The sequence below is a fragment of the Parasteatoda tepidariorum genome, chromosome 7, assembly GCF_982258835.1.
Source record: "Parasteatoda tepidariorum strain Cologne lab strain chromosome 7, Ptep-v5.0, whole genome shotgun sequence".
NCBI lineage: Eukaryota > Metazoa > Arthropoda > Arachnida > Araneae > Theridiidae > Parasteatoda > Parasteatoda tepidariorum.
Window position 1 is genome coordinate 87,032,508 of NC_141761.1, and position 17,592 is coordinate 87,050,099.

Genomic DNA, 17,592 nt, shown 5'->3' on the forward strand with positions numbered 1-17,592 from the left:
TGTTTCTCATGTCGCTACTCTACATGATCAGTTTGAATTTTTGCCGAATATATAAAGAGGGATATAACTTAAAATCTTAAATTTCGAAAAGAAAAATGGAAAACCTAATTCCTTTGTGAGTAAATAGCAGAGAAAGCTTTTACGAGGCTCACAATAGTTTTCTTAATAAATCATTTTTGTATTACTTTTATAACAATTCAATAATTTTGTTACTTCCTGTGAAATATCTTTTTAAATACATACGAATATCCTTTGCAAGTAATCGAATAAGCTTCACCCCAATAAGGGTGAAAAGGCAGTCAATGTGTTCAATATATTACACAAGCTCAAATGCAGAAAAGCACAAACAAAAGTAAATGTTAGAAAATTATTTTTTAAAGCATACCTTAGTTCTTTTCATTACTGTGTTTTTGTGAGGCAATTAGACATCTGCTGTAACTGGAAAATTAGAAGCTGCTTTTACTTGATGTGCACTGCTTGTGAGATATTCATCAAAAATCTTTTTTGGAGTCAGACTATACTGCTGGCAATAATTAAGGACAAGTATTATAGCTTTTGTTTACTCGGCTGTCAAGTCTTGTGTAATAATTTCTCACCTTAAAATCAACTTTTAAAGTTAATCAAAGCCTATATTGTAATTCATTTTCTTCAAAAATTTATAGAGCTATTCAAAAATGCCAGTTAATATTACCTTTTAAACTGATCAACTTATTAGACTTTTTATAACATTTAAAAAATAAGTTTTCTTTACCAGAAGAAGGTTCTTTTCTATAAGATATATTTTTAAGAAAATTTTTCATTCAACCTATCTTTTTGCTATTTGAAATAGAGAATAGGCTAAGGGTGTTACACCCGAAGAATAGAGTTGACAGAATGAATTTTAATACAGTATTTAAATTGCAATAGGAAAATTACTACTATTTTACTACTTGTTGTTACCAATTAAAACTTCTCCAAAAATAAATTTTATATGATAAATCAGTAAAATTTTTCGTGAATTAGAAAATGAATTTCATGTTAAGTTGAAGTTTATGGGTAAGACATGTTCGAAATCAGGATATTAAAAAAAAATGTTCCATCACCTTATATAGCTTGGTTTGAGTTTTCTTCTAAAATCATCCAATACTGCCCTTTTGCCACTAAACTTCTGGAAATTATTAATTAGGAAAAATTCAAATAAATTAAGTAATTACCTTTGAGTACCCCATTATTATTTAATTTCTAGATCTTGCACCCAGCACACTTGTTTCTTAGCTCTATTTCTCTGATTATCCTATCAAGCTTGTTCCCCATCCCAAGTTGGTTAAATCACTTTATTCCTAGTTTGTAATTTTTCTGCTGTATCTCCATGTTTCCTTCTCTCATTCTGTGTTTCGAACCAAAAGTACAGTATGTCTGTTTTATATAGCATCACACAAACAATGCTATAATTACCTTTGTTTTTACAATTACATTGTTTAGCTTTATGCATACATAGCATAAAGTGCCCATTCTTCATTTGGAGTTATCTTTTTTTAAAATGTAGAGTAAAATGTTCAAGAATAAAAAATTAAAATCAAACTAGTATGGATAAAAAAGAATGAAGGCAAGAGTTTGTTTTATAATACTTTATCACAAAAGAAATGGGAAGGTTGCATACATATTTCAGCAAATGAGCAACAATTTTACAGTGCGACTAATATCAGCTGAATATTTTCCAACATATTGAGAACTTTTATTAAAACTGTCCATACACAATTTTTATTATTTAGGTTGCAAGTGGTGGGTAAACACTATGTGACATAAAACATATAAACTAAAACTATACGAAAAAAAAGAAATACAACAAATCTTACCTAATATTTTAAACATGCTACTTTTTTTTAATAAATATATTAAAATACAGAAAAATAGACTGACATATTGAGCAACTTTTATGAGAGAAAAATCTAACTAGACTGTACCATTGATTTACGGAATATAAATAGAGTTTAAATAAAAAATTTTGTTATAATTATAAAAATTAAAATTTAATTCTTTAATTGATAATTATATGAAATGTAATTTAATATAATAAAAAATTTTAAAATATAATTAATATTACATTAAATGTAATTTAATGCATTAAATTTAGGTGGCAACATTTTAATAATTTTCTTAAATTTAGGATTAAAATATATTTTTAAAAATATTAAAACTTTTCTTTTTTTTGAAAAATAAAAGATAGTACTAATTTGATTTTCTTAAAAAAATTTCTTAGGGTAGAAAGTACTCAAATCTTATTCAAATTGAAATTTAAGTTTTACTATAGTGTAAGCATCTAAGTTTCATAATACGAAACTTAGGATATAAGTTTGTAACTTTAAAAAAGGTATAGAAACTTTTTTTTTATTATTTAACACATGTGGATACAAACTTTAATGTATAATAATTCCAAAGCTGAAGATTTACAAAATTATTCTATATTTTATTACAATAGTCTAAAATCAATAAAGTTAAGAGAGTATAAAAATTAAAAATTTTGATCATGTTCCCTTTGATGTGACAATATAGAAAATGGTAAAAAATATGCAAAGAGTTTGTTCAGAAGGCATACTTGAGGGTTGAATAAAGTAAAAGTTTACGAAATTATTTAATCATAGTCTTTATTTCAAATATTATTTAATCATATAGAAAGTTTAAGTTAAGTACGAAACAGTACATAATTTTTAAATTAAAATTTTTCATTTTCTAATGAAAAAAAAATTTAATGAGGGAAGTCTGGTAGGGGATCACGCAGAAGAATATTAATCAAAATCCTTACGTAATGATATTACATTATTGAATATAGGGAATAATAAAATTAAATAAGAAATATTAACTTCGAATATAACATTTTAAATTGAAAGCAAACACACACTCTAAATAAGTAAAAAATATGGCATTTAGAAATAATTATCTATAATCAACAAAAGAATAAAAAAAAAAAAAAATTCTTATATAAATTGCTTACAAATACTGGAAACTGTAATTGATTACTTTACAGATTATTGCATTGTACATGAACAATTAAAACAGAACTAAACCTTGCATTGAGTTAAAACCACTGACAATTAACACAAATAAAAGATATTCTATAATATTCATCATTAAGTAAATATAAATAACAAAGTACTTGGCTTTCCTTATCTGAATCTATCTAACAACAGACTATGCACATAAAGAAAAATAGGAATGGTTAAAAAAAGAAAAGAAAAAAAGGCATGGTTGGAATTCTTAAATAACCTGAGATAAGGTGTCAAGTTGTTTATGATAATAGGAACTGAATAAAATTAAAATCAGTTCAGTCTTATGTCCTAGATAAAATAACTAAATATAACATTTAAACAAGCTTTTATGCTGTGTACCAGACAAGGTTTTTATTAATTTCTACTTTATTTTCATATTAATAATTTCATTTTTTAAATTTAGTCAGATGATCCTTTACAACTACATTTAATTTAAAAAAAATGATTTACCAATCGAATGTTAGGGATACTAATATAAAATTATGTGTAACTAACGACATACATGAAAAGGTACATTTAATATGCTATGAATTAACATAGTTTCAAGTAAATATATTTTGATGTAGAATATCTTTTTATGCTCTTAAAGGTAATGAATAAAATTATGAATTTTCACTAAAAATGTAATTATAAATTTCATAATATTGAATACTAAGTAACCGGAAAGTCATGGCAATCAGCAGTTCTAGCTTTACAAGCCTAAAACTGGAAAATCTGAGTTGCAAAAAACTGCAGCTAATATAAGTCTATATGAAAGCTGATGTTGAGCTATACTTAAATACTACAGTTATACAACACATATCAACAAAAAGGACAAAAAAAAAAAAGTAACAACTATCACAGTCAAGGGCTAATGACATATAACACTAATGCGTATTTTAAGAAAGACACCTTTCAAAATATGAAGCAAAACTTCATGCATGAAATTATTTTTTACAAATATATTTCGTTTTAATGCACTTTGATTAAAACTGTGTAACTAATAGCTGCAACTTTTTAAAACATTTCATAGAATCAAAACCCTAAATAATTTGCTTACAAAGGACTCACAGATAAGTATGCACATTCAAAATAATACTCACTCTTCAACATTTACGCTTAAATTTAAGATAATTGGAAGAATATTTTGCCTAAGAAATTATATAAATTATAAATGCATAGAAATAAGACACTAAATATGTATGTATAGAGACATTAAGGGTGTATCACACTTAATTTTTGCATACTTTTAAACATTGATACACATTTCTAGAATTGTATCGATAAAAATTTTAATGAGAAAGATGATACTTCATCTTGTTCCAAAAGAGAAAATTTGATGAAATAGTATTAAAGCAATAAAGAAATTAGCTGAAATTTTACTCAAAGCTATAAAAATGTAAATAGATATAAAGAATGAATAAGCAATTAAAAAAACAATGCAACAATAATTATGGCACACCCTTAGTGATAAAATAATTGTATTTGGATGCAGCTAATTGTCAGTTCTTTTTTGAAAATTTTCATAGTAAAACTACAAATCTATAACCTAATTTATCAAAACAGTAATTCAAAAATTCTTTACACAAAACATAGCTTTGGTTTTACTACTACTTTAAATTAACAAAACTATTTATTTTAATAAATATTAAAATAGACAGAATAATAGAAATTGGATATATTCACTGAAAAATGATTTAAAGCATCAATTAAATGAAAAAGATATTTCATATTTCACATTTTTGTGGGAATTTGAGAAGTTTGTTATTTGTACTTTAATCTTTTTGCATTAAAAGTGGTCATGATCAATACAACACTACGTACAAGACAACACACACATTTTAAAAGGAAAGCTAGATTTTATAATCTAATTGTCTTAGTTGACATGCATGTACCTAAAATTGCAAAGAAAGCTTTTTTTAAGTACTTCCGGCAATAAACATTTGATGAACATTTTTATTATTTATAGGTTAAAAAGTTAAAACATTATTTATCACACTAAAATTTACATGGATTTAATTTAACAAAACATAAAAATTGTATAAAAGATTACAAAAAAATTAACTTCAATTTTTGTGCGAAAAAAAAGAAGATTAAAATCTTGATCTATAATTTCCAAAAAATATATTTTTTAAAATATTAAAACTTTTCACATCGTTAACAAGACTAAATAGATTAAAAAATCTATAGAGAAATTTTTAAATCTACATATGCAGTGTATGACAAAAGCAAATAGGTTTTTAAATCACTCTAAAAAAAAGTCGTGTACAGATAAAGCACTACACTCTTACCTACTTTATGAGTTTTATACAGCAGAAATAGACAAGACTATAAAATTCAAAACGTCTTTGCACAATATGCATAGTTTTTTGTTCGACACAAAATTTTATTGATAAACATATGAACATCTAACCAATATGTATAAATTACTTCTTATTCAAGCACATCTGATTTTATGTGAAATATTAGTAGGAATGCCAACATTTAGATACATTTGCCTACAAAGAAAAAAATACTTCCCATAACTTTAAATCAAAAATACTCAACTTATAAGCTGCCAGATGCATAAAATGAATCATTCAACAATGCTTCAAAACACCCACCTATCTAGAATTAGGAGGGGGAAAAAATCCTTTCAGTTCTCTTATTGAAAGGAGGGGGGGGGGGTTGTTGTTCACATAGTTGCATAAAAAAGGGGTGAACATTTAGAAACGAAAATGACAAAACTACCAATGGATTAAAACACCTTGACACTTATAAGCACAAAAAAAAACATTAAAATAATTAATCTCCTAAATAGTTAATCTAAACATTAAAAAATAAATAAATTAGAACCTTTATAATTTTCTTGTAAAGCTCTGAATTTTAGATAAGGAAAACATCCATAGTAAGCCTTTATCTATAACCATCGTCGAATAGGTAAATACACGTAAATAATATGCTTTTAGCATGAAATTGAAGTGGTGTAGGTGTGAAAATTTTCATCCAATAATTAGCTTGTAAAATTTTCGTTACAATTTAAAGGGGAAAAAAATACTGCAATAGGCAAGTAGCTATGTTAGTTGGCATCCCTATGTTGGACATTAACCCAAACTAAACACTTTCAATATCATCAAAATTTTAATGCTAAGAAAAGGTGGACGATGGAATTGTATAAAAGGTTTTTCAATGTACAACAGGTTACAATTAAACATCTAAACATAAACAATCATAAAATAAAACTTTAAATGCTAAGCATTGCTATGTACATTGAGCAGTGAGAGAAGAGAAAACACTGCATTATAATGCTACATCCAACTGATTCACATTTAACAGACACTGTAAAATGAAATCTAAAGAGTTCAAATACACAGAGCATCAATGACTTATTGAGCACCGCTTCAAAATGGATATCCAAAAAACACCATTAAACCATACCATTCATCAGCAAGTCATAAATATTGTTGCATTTAAGAGCCAAATTTTTCAGTGTATATTACAATTACAGAGGTTCATATATATATATAAAACACCTTTTTTTTAAATCGAAATCATACCGAGGTTACGACATATCTAAAATCATGCATCTAAAAAAGATAAATAAATGACACAAATACTTTGTATTTTGATTATGAAACTCAAGAAGTAATTAAGAAACAAGGTTTTTTGTGAAAGTAATCACACAGAGGCAATCTTTCTATTTTTTTTTTTTTCAAACCTAGCTAGCATGCACCTGTTTTGAGCGAACTTGTTTCCATAAGACACTAATATCAGAAATATAAGGCTTACTTAAATATCTGCCATAGCTTTACCTTAAAATGTAATAAATGAGCTCTCAAACAAAAGAAAAAAAAATCTTCTTCCTCTTCCAATGCAAAGTATCCAAATCCTGAGTAGAGAGCTCCTCTTTTGAACAAGGTTGAATTACAGAAGATAGGATAAAAGAAAGATAAAGGATTCTATTCAGTTTCCAACAGGTGGCGCTCCTCTTCCATCTTCAGAACTTGGTGGCACAGGTGAGATCAGCGTCGGGCTGGAGAGGAAGGGACATTCAGGCCTGGTAGTTCATTTTAGATCCCACATGCCCCATGAGATGGCCCCCAGACAACTGGTCATACTGAGGCATGGAGAGGAGGGGGTCAGTCACAGAACAGACAAGCAAACTAAACTTAAAGTGCAAACAAAGTGCAAGGCAGACTGCTATCAACGATGGCTGCTAGCTTTTTTGAATTTTAGCGGATCTGAAATTGATATATTTTATGCGTGTTTATTACATATGTCTGTAATATTAGTTTAGGCGTGTTCTTTTATTTTTTACTTTGCTTTAGTCTTTAACATCAAAAGAAAATAAGCTTATAAATAAGTCACTATTGTTTAAGTTAATTATAAATAAGTTAAGTTTATATATATATTGGTATAGTTTACGTGAATTACATAGGTTTCGTATATTTAACTCTAGACAAGCATAATGAAATTAGTGTCCTAAATGATGCAACAAAATTGGTATAATTCTCAGAATTTAACTTATTTTGAATAATTTTAAATATTAAAGGTTCATTTTATGTAACAAGAATTATTTTCACACAAAAATTGCAAACATTTTAAAGGAAAATAATTATAAAAATTAAGAATGGTTAATTAAACAAAACTGATTAAAAATTTATCAATGCAAAAACTTTTATCAATACAGTAAAATCAGGCAACAATCAATGTATGTAATACATAACGAGGGAAAAAATGTAGTGTAGAAAGTTTATTTGTAAAAAAGAGAGGAAACAATAATACAAGGAAAATAATTAAAATAATTCTTGCAAAAAGAGTAGGATTATATTTAATAAATTTTGATACTAATTGATTTCAAATAAGTATTTCTTTTTATTCCTAGCAGTTCCTGAAGTGTGTTTCTACAGGATGAATTATAACAAAACATTTTATTTTAATTTGGAGTAAAAATACTAAATTGTAATTCTGCTGATAAAGCAAAATACGATTTATGAAGTTTGTAAAGATACTATTATTGCATTTATAAACTATTTTAAGTATTATTTTTGTTATATGGTCTTATGAAGCAATATTTTAATATACATCATAAGTTATATGCTTGGAAAAGATTTTAAAATGAATATTTACATCAATTAATAATTTTTATTATTATTACATTGAAAATATTATTTTTATCTACCAATAATGTGTTTTAAATTAGTTATATATCAACATCTTGTACCTAAAAAGTATCTTATTAGACATGTACTGAATATATACATATTTTTACTACTATATTAAGTTTACCGTGCATATTTGGAAATTATTCTTAATAGAGACATTTATTTTTATACTTGTTACAAATGAGGAAAAAAAATTGTGTAACAAAAATTAAATGTAGATTCAAGGAATTTGAATTTATATTACGCAATAGTTGCAGTTTCTTTACTATAGCTTTTTCTTATAATTACATTAAAATCATATAAATTTAACACACACAATGGGTTAGTGAATTACAAATTAATGTAAGACAATTTTACAATCATTTATGCTTGTCTAGGTGTTCATAATAACTCAATGTGAAGTTAGCAGCCATTTGATTTAAAGAAGTTAACCATAAAAATGAAAATCATGCATATCATGCTAAAAAAAGCCACAGAAAAAAGGAAAAAAAAAGATTTTTTTAAAGAAAAAACCATTATAAAATTTGCTAAAGAAAAACTTAAGATAATTGTTAAGAAAAGAAAATAAATGACATTCCAATTCACTTCACATGATAGAGGAAATTTTAAATATTTTAAGAGTAGGTTGATTATTTATTCCAATTAATTATTGCATGCAACATATATTTCATAACTAGCCATTCTGCATCTACTTGTAAAAATGCAAAGAAAATGCATTCATAAGCCTCATTTATAAATAATAATAACTTATACCCCATAAAATAAATGTCATAATTAGTAATGTCGGAAATCAAATACAAATAAAATTCTCAACTGTATAAAATTTTAAGTTTTAAACCAGGGGTGCATAAAATTCTCAGAGCCTAATATTTTCCAAGAATGTTTTTATTATTATTATTATTTTGGTTTGAAATTTTTCCCAAAATTATAACCCTTTTTTTTTCCAATTACAATAATTTTTTAAAAATATTTTTAGAAAGTAAAGCTTGTATTCTATAAAAAAATTTTCTTCCCCCAATGAAAAAAAATTCATTTCATTTTACACAATTCTTTAATAAATTAGCAACAATGATAAAAATATCAGAAATCAAAGCATACTGAAATAGTGATAATTTATGATTATAGCCTGGAAAATTTTTTTTTCTTTACAATAAAAAACTTTTTAACAATTCCTTGTTTTAATATAATTAGACCAAAAATTTCCCAAGATCTCAATTTTCCTTGGACTTCTTTCATTCACTGACATAGTTTGCACCCCTGTTTTAAACTAAATTGTAAAGTTTAAAACTTTAAATTAGCCTCTTTTAAGTTTCATTAAAAATTAGTTTTCACAAAAATGAAAAATTTTCGGTACCCTTGAAGTATGTTAGGTAGTAATCTTATGTTTCAGATAATTTGATACAGTGAAGTACTTTTAAAATTTTTTCCATAGATAAACTTGTTATCAGTATTCAAAAACATTCACTTAGCGTCAAAAAATAAAAATCTTGTTTTTATTGCACATACACTAATATTTTTTGCCTTAATAAGTTGAATAACACTACATTGTTTCTCATTAGAGTAACAATTAGTTTTTTAGATTTTGCCAAAATAACCTCTGAAGAAATAAATAAAAGCTCAGTTCTAAAGGTTTCAGATATTATAAATAATTATGAAGGTCAATGATAATTTATGAAATATGAACATATCAAACTTTTTTTTAGTTAATTTAATTAAAACAGTTGAGATTTCTTATCTGTATTAATAAACATACCCTTAACATTCATAATAAACCTTTACTACACACATCTACCACACAAGTCACCTTAAGCTATATAGATAGATCAAGGTAACAAAGCTTTTTGTAAGAGTTAATGTTTAAGATATTTTCAAAGGTGTATAAAATTATTTTTCTAGCTTAGATTAGAAAAATGTACTTTCTCATGAAAAAATAAGAACTAATTAATTAATAATTATTATATATTATATTTGTATTTAAATATAGAAGTAACATAAAACATTCTCAATATTGATTGCATGGTCAAATGTTATTGACCAATGACGAGTTAACTTGTCATCGGTCAACAATATGTTAGGTACAAAAATATCATAAATTGATATAATTTGTTTATCAGATATTGATTAATTTAATGGCAGAAGAACTTTGAAAAATTATAAAGCTCCAAATCTGTTTGAAACGGAGAATCAAGAAAATAATAATAAATAAATGAAAAGACTTCAGGTCTTGAACTCATGTTTATTTAGAAAAAGTGAAGGTAATATGCATAGTAGAGGTTTATTTGTAAATTTTTTTTAATCTGATGCCACCAGGAAAAATTATCACATTGAAGTTAAAATTCAGCTTTGAATCATATTGCATATGAATTTAATATGTTATTTATCCATACCGATGCATATTATATCACTGCCAACCAATTTTTCAAATATATATATACTGATTATTATTGATTTACCTGACAACATCAGAATTTGTGATATTGAATAATAATTAAAAAAAAAAAAGTGTAACTTTCAAAAGAGAATAATTTAAAAGACAAAACACGATCTTGACCAACAATACTTTAAATTAAATGTAAGGTAACCATTTTAGACTTTAAATTTTACTGAATTAATTATTTTAGAATTTTATTTAGTATTCTTTCTAAACCAAAAACTATATAAGACTAAGGTTAATATTGAAACTGAACCCTATATCCATTGCGATTTTCACATCAGAACATTCATCGCCATTAAAAAAAAAATGAGCAACAAGCTTCAGGACATAAGCTTCAAGACACAGTAACGAAAGAATAAGAAAAAAGATGAGCGGTAATGCTACAGAATCTTGAGAATTGAAACTGGTAGTGATAGAGAAATTAAAAAAACGAGATTATTCAGAGGGACAAGAGCAAACAATCCCCAGTGCACTACTTCCATGAAAGGAAAGGCTGGATAATTAAAAAATATTTTTAAAGACTGATTTGACAAAAAATCCATCTCTCAAGTTAGCACACATCTCAAGTGTAAAAACCTACCACAGAAAGCTGTGCTGTGCATCCGTAATACTCGCTCATACAGTTTTGAAGTCTGAAGATGGGAATTTTCTGGTAAAGCCTCAAAATATAACAGCTCTAATTCAGCCTTTGGATCAAGGTGTAATTCTATCAATGAAAAAGTAATACCGAAGGAACTTATTAAAAAAGAGGATTGGAATGGGAAATGACCGCTTGGGAGTCAGTAAAAAAGCCAACATGAATAAAATCCTCGAGAAAGATTTTACCGAACATGGAAAACCCTTGGAAACATGGACAGGAAGAATTTCCTAAAGAAATGTCTGCTCTTGTTTTGGTGAACTTCTTGTTTCGGTAGGAGAAAATGCAGATGAAGAAAACATTAATGTGAATAAACTTAAAACTGTTCTCTTTTTTAAAATGAGATATAAAAAAAAACAATGTTGTTAAACTAATTCTAATGTCTGCTCTCATGCTGGTCAAGACAGATATCTAAAGGACAGATGATTCTTGATAAGTCAAGTTGACAGATTTATAAATAGTTAAATATTATGTAGCAATGTGTTTAATAATGAAAATTTTACACAAAGCTATAAAGCTTGAAATGGATTCTTTTATAATCACAAACTAATGTTAAAATCAAAGATGATACAGATTCAGAGGTAATTACTTATGACTTCCAATTCTTCAATAGTATTGGTTTATAATTTTTATCACTGTTTTCATTATTAATTTCTTAAAAAAAATAGATTTTTAATAATTCACAGCTTACTTAGCTTAAAGTTAAAATAGATAATTTTAAAAACAAATAAATATTTTTTAAAAATACAATTAGTGTGAAATTTGCATTGTTGCAATCACTTATCATTTCTTAAGTTCAGTAACTAACTGTTAAGGGAAAAGAAAAAGCTAAGAAAAATTCAAATTACCCAATTCACAATATTAAGAATTTTTTTTTTAAATGCCTTTATCTCAATTTAGTGAGTATTTCTTTTAAATAGCAACATTTACATAAGTCACTAGTATAAAATACTTACATATACGAAGTTTGCTGATATAGGAAATTTGCAACTTGATGTTTTAATTTATTCTATTTCTAATAAGAGATAAATATTTTTAATCAGTAATAAGCAAAATTTTTATCTTAGGTTATCTTAATTTTACAATTTTTGAAGCAAATAAAACCATAACTCAGACTTAACAAGAATCCACTGCCATGTTAAAAATATTCTGAACATAAAAACATTTGAACACAACCATAATTTTATATAATCTTTTTTTAAAAATGCAATAAACTCACCGCTGGAGGAGGAGTGTAACGTCCATGCAAATAGTTGTGGTCTTCATGATTGCCAGAATGTCCATTTCTAAAAATAAAAAAAAACATAAAACACAGTTCGTAGTAAATTATTGATTTCTAATTGATAGTTAACATCACACTAATGCAACCTTATTGCAGACCTAAGTATAATGAGATAATTGGTAATAAATTTCATTGATTTAATTTTACTACTTTTAGTATGACATTATTGCAAGTCAAATTTTAAATTAAAAAATAATTGATTATGCAATAATTATGTTTAATTACTACCTGTTTGTGTGATTCATTTGATTAATTATGAGGAATTAGTTTCTGGTGTTTCAGCTTAACCATTTTTAAATAATTGTTACCATTATTTATTAGATTAAAATTCTTAACATGCTCTTTTTTTGTACCACAGCTGCTGCTGTGAATTTCTTTGTCTATTTTAAGTGTGGTGGCATGAAAAGTTACTGTTGTTAAAAAAGAATTGTGGAATTTGAGAATAGCTATTATGGTGTTTTAAAATTTCAATTAAAGTGATCTAGTTAACATTAAGGATGATATCTGTTATGTTATTTGTTTTTTATAATTTCAAAAGATTGCTGTAGGTGAGTAAAATAACATTTTAATTTTATAAATACATACTGACCTACGAGAAGACCCTTCTACATACCCAAGCTATTATAATACACAATTCGATATCGTTATTTTTTAATGATTTTTTTAATCAAAATTTTTGGGAGATTTCTTTGAGCTTCAGTTATAAAAAAACTTAACAGCCAATATATAATTTTCCCAGAGTTAAATTTCAAGTAATTTATTGTTCTTTACAAGATAATTAAAGAGTAAAAAATAGGAAACTGAATATTAATGTGATTTTTTGAATGTTTAATACAAAAGATTAACAAAAACTACATTAAACTTAGTGAGTTATAAATAGAATTGTTCAGACTATATTTAAATACTTTATTAAACACTTAAAACAGAATAATAAAAGAATATTGAGCACAGTGCTAAATAATATAAGGAAAATTTTTACCAGAGGCTTTATAACAAGTTAATTCAAGCACTTCTTTTTAAAAAAAAAACGGATATGATACATATTAGAATTACCTAAACGGTTATTTTATAAGGTGGCAACTGAAATTATAGTCTTTACTAACAATTTTTTTTCAATGGATTGGATTGTGAAATTTTTTCCTTTCAGGAAAATGAAATTTAGGAGATTTTTTTAAAATTTTATAGAAAAATTCATCCAAATAAATTTTTAGAAAATGAGGGTTTAGCTCTGCTACCGAATTTTGAATTGTGCATAATGAGGAAATATAACAAAAGGAAATACTTTATGGTTCATAATACGAATGGCTAATAAATTATTTTGCAACTTATTTTCTTGGTTTTAATTTTCAGATGTTAATTAATACTTCAAAATACAAAAATTATAAGCATTTTCTTGGCTACAATTTTTATTAATAAACTTTTTGGAAGAAATAAAAAATTTATTTTCTAAAGAAAACTTAAAAATGATATATTAACATTTAAAGAGAAAATAAACATTTTAAAAAAAGCAACTAATATTTTTAAATCAAACATATAAAGCAAAACAAGAAAAGAAAATGCAGAAAATGAAAAGAAAATAACATAAACAGGAAGTTAACTTTTTCTTTAACACAAATAAAGTGGTTATTTAATTATAGAAATAAACTAATTATCTGAAATATCTAAGATATACATTATCCTAAGTATCTAAATTACAAGTGAAATTATAATTTGCTTGAAATGTGTGTTTTTGTAACTTTTGTTTTTAGACACTTGTGTTTGTCGAGTCGTTTTAAAAGTAGTTTCTAACTATACAAGTTAGTGTCAATTTGGATTATTAGAACTGCTGTATAAGATTATTTAACAATAAATCTTTTTAATAATTTTGAACTGAGGATAATCAATATACATGAAGTTTTTAAATTACATTATTAAATACTTCATCAGCTCCTAATTTTTTCAAAATTAATTCTGTTGAAATTCTATTATGTTAAGGATTGGTGTGAAACTTAATAGTGGGATTTAAAAAATTTTAATTTAACATTTTATATACAAAATGCAGCTTACAGGACTGACCTACTAACTCCTGAAAACATTATAAGAATTATATATCCATTTACTATGTTTTGTAGTAACATTCACCTGCTGTAATACATTTGTATACTTAGCTGTAAAAGTTTAACAAATAACTTTTAATAGCTACAGCATTCTTAAACCTTGTTCCAAAATAATCAGTTTTAGGCAAAAATTTTAAAAGAGATATTCTTAAAGAGTATTGTGATTAATTCTAGCTCCACAACCTCTAAAATCAAAAATATGCAAAAGAAACAAGGTTCAAAGATGTCTAAATTATTAAGAAAGCTCAAAATGTCAGAATTAAAAACACAAGCCAAACAAGGATTTCAAAAGTTGTTTCCAAACATTTTATATCCAAAGTACAGAAGTACATTGTGGCAGGTAGAGGTTACTTCTAAACATATTAAATGGGTACGTAAATTCATATAACCTATCACACTAACTACCAATAAGTATTTGGACACCTATGCAAATGACTATCCTGCGGTCCTGAGATACTTCCCGCTCTTCGTCGGTATATATCGTGTAGGGAACAACATCCGTATTAGTCCCATGCAAGATGCCTACAGCACTATCTTGGATGAGAATGTGCTTCCTACGTTGTGGCAGTTTTACGGGGGGGGGGGGGGACCCCTGTTACTTCCAGGATGATAATGCCTGCTGTCATGTTGCGAGGGTCACCAAGGCTTGGTATGGTAGTAATGGGGTTAATCGAATGGACTGGCCTGCCTAGAGCCCAGACCTGAACCCTATCAAAATCTCTGGGACAAGTTGGATTGCTGAATTAAGGGGTGTACTACCCGCCCAAAATCGGTGAAGGAATTTACATGTTTTCTCCAGGACGAGTGGAAGAAAATACCACTAGCCGCCACACAAGGACTTGTGGAAAGTATTACCCGGAGAGTTCATGCTATAATTACCTCTCGTGGAGGCTCTACCAACTATTGATTATGAATAAAGTTTGTTTTTCTTTTCATTTTGAAGTTTGTTTTTCTTTTCACATGTGTCCAAATACTTATTGGTAGATAGTGTACTTCATTACATAAGTCCTAGACATAAATAGTCACTTTTTCAGTAAGAGCTCAGCAAAGGATATTTTTATGTCCTATTTTCAGACTAACACATACATTAATTATATTTGGACCAGTAATTGATTCTTTTCGATCTGGAATTCAAGTTATTAATTCATACGAGACATACAATTAATTAATTATAAGGACACTTAAGACTAAACAATTAGCAAAAAAGAGCTTAAGCATGCCTCCACCCCATGTACCAGCTTTTTTACGGATATTAGTAACAAAGATTGAGCCAGCTATTGAGGAGTAAAAATCCAGATGGAAAAAAGCGTAAGCAGAGAAAGATTAGGCTGCACAGTAGAGACAAAATTAGAAGCTCACAAAGATGTATTGAAGTAAGGGGTCTGGGGTGGGGTATGACTTGAACGGGGACGGAAACCAGTGCTGCCATACGTCTCGCGGTTTCTCCTTGACTGCATCATAGTGGACGATCGAGGGAGGAAAGGATCTTCTTCATCAATATTTTCCACTGCTGGCCTAAGTCATGAGTTGGAAGGAATTCACAAAGTAAATAACAAAATCTTACATGCAAATAATAATTTCAAATCACACAGTTTTGCAATTAAAAAATCAGGACTGTTTCAAGCCTTCTTTCGCATGCTCATTATGGCCATGACCAATTTTTCCAATTTTTCACATTAGAAATACAGCTTTAGTTCTTCATTCTGTTATAATAATACAGAAAAATGAAGATAGATCAAAGTAAAGAAAATTAGTGAATACCAAAATACTCAAAACTAGATATTGCTTGATAGTTGGAGGTTATATTTAAACGAAACAATAACACAAAACATGATAAAAAATTATATAAACATTCTCGGATACAACTATATGAGCAATATTTATGGACTAAAATTTTTTTTTCATATTTATAATTAGTTTAAAATTTTTTCCTTATGTAAGCACATGTTAACTTTTTCTTTAATTGAATAAAAAAAAGGCCATAGTTATCACTAAAAATCAGCACAACATTGAATGTTTTATTTTTTTATAACAGTCCCAATTTAAAATTGAAGCCCTATGTGAATTGCAAAGTAAAACATGCAAAATCATAAAATAAGGCACATACATTAAAAATAACATATGCAAAAAACAATAAATTACAATGCAAAACAGTTCTTAAATGAAAAGATATATATTTCGTGCTTAACATACATAAAAATTAGGCACAATAAAATCATCAATATAAACACCAGAATAAAAATACAAAACATGCACATGCAATAAAAATGTCATTCTTAAAATATTAAATTTTAAACATGAAAAAAAAAAAAGAGATCTTTAACTGAAATTAATCAGAAAAAAAAAAATAGTCATTCATTGATTAATTTTACTGCACCTTAACAGCAATCATCTCTATCAAATGATCTCTTTTCAATACTGGTTCCTTTCCAGTATCTTAATACTTTAAAATGGTCAGCAATTTACTCTTTTATCGATAATCTTAGGAACGACTACCATTTTCCCCAAGTACATTTAAAAAAAATCTCCATTGTAATTGAGGTAAAGTTATTAAAGCTGTTTTATGAGATTTTGCTTGGAATTAAGATCACTAGTTAATTTGCAGTAAAAGGAGATAAATTAAATCTGATGGAAGCAATCAATCATACAGGTTGTATAAAGTAACACTATGATTTTAAAAAAATATTTTCATTTTTTTAAAATTGCAGAATTTTGAAGCGCCAATAATTTAAAATAATTGATATACAAAGTTACATAAATATTTTTTGTTAGCAAAAAAAAAAAAAAATAATAATAATTTAAATACAGTATTAAGATACTTAGCATGCTGCTTTTAAAATAAAAATCTATTTTACTTTTATTATTATTAATTTCTATTTAATTTTATTATCATTCACAAATCTGAGCTTCAACTTTAGCATTTTCAATGAAAGAATCCTCTTACACATTGCTTGGTTTGAAACAAAATAAAAATAAATTATGTAAAAAGGTGGA

General features: G+C 26.5%; 1 protein-coding gene across 9 annotated transcripts in view; it reads right to left on the minus strand.

Moving 5' to 3' along the window:
• Positions 1-1,592: 1,592 nt before the first annotated feature.
• LOC107450541 (protein tweety) overlaps positions 1,593-17,592 on the minus strand; it is a 28,251-nt gene continuing 12,251 nt past the window's right edge. Inside the window, exons 13-15 of one of the 9 annotated variants that reach the window (XM_043041252.3) lie at positions 16,030-16,113; positions 12,440-12,506; positions 5,935-7,017 (exon numbers count right to left, since the gene is read on the minus strand). In XM_043041252.3, coding sequence (XP_042897186.2) covers positions 6,982-7,017; positions 12,440-12,506; positions 16,030-16,113 — 187 coding nt within the window. In that variant the 3' untranslated portion in view covers positions 5,935-6,981. Of the gene's footprint in view, positions 7,226-12,439; positions 12,507-15,957; positions 16,114-17,592 lie in introns of all 9 variants that reach the window. The other 8 variants (XM_043041248.3, XM_043041251.3, XM_043041249.3 and 5 more) reach the window with 8 other exon arrangements.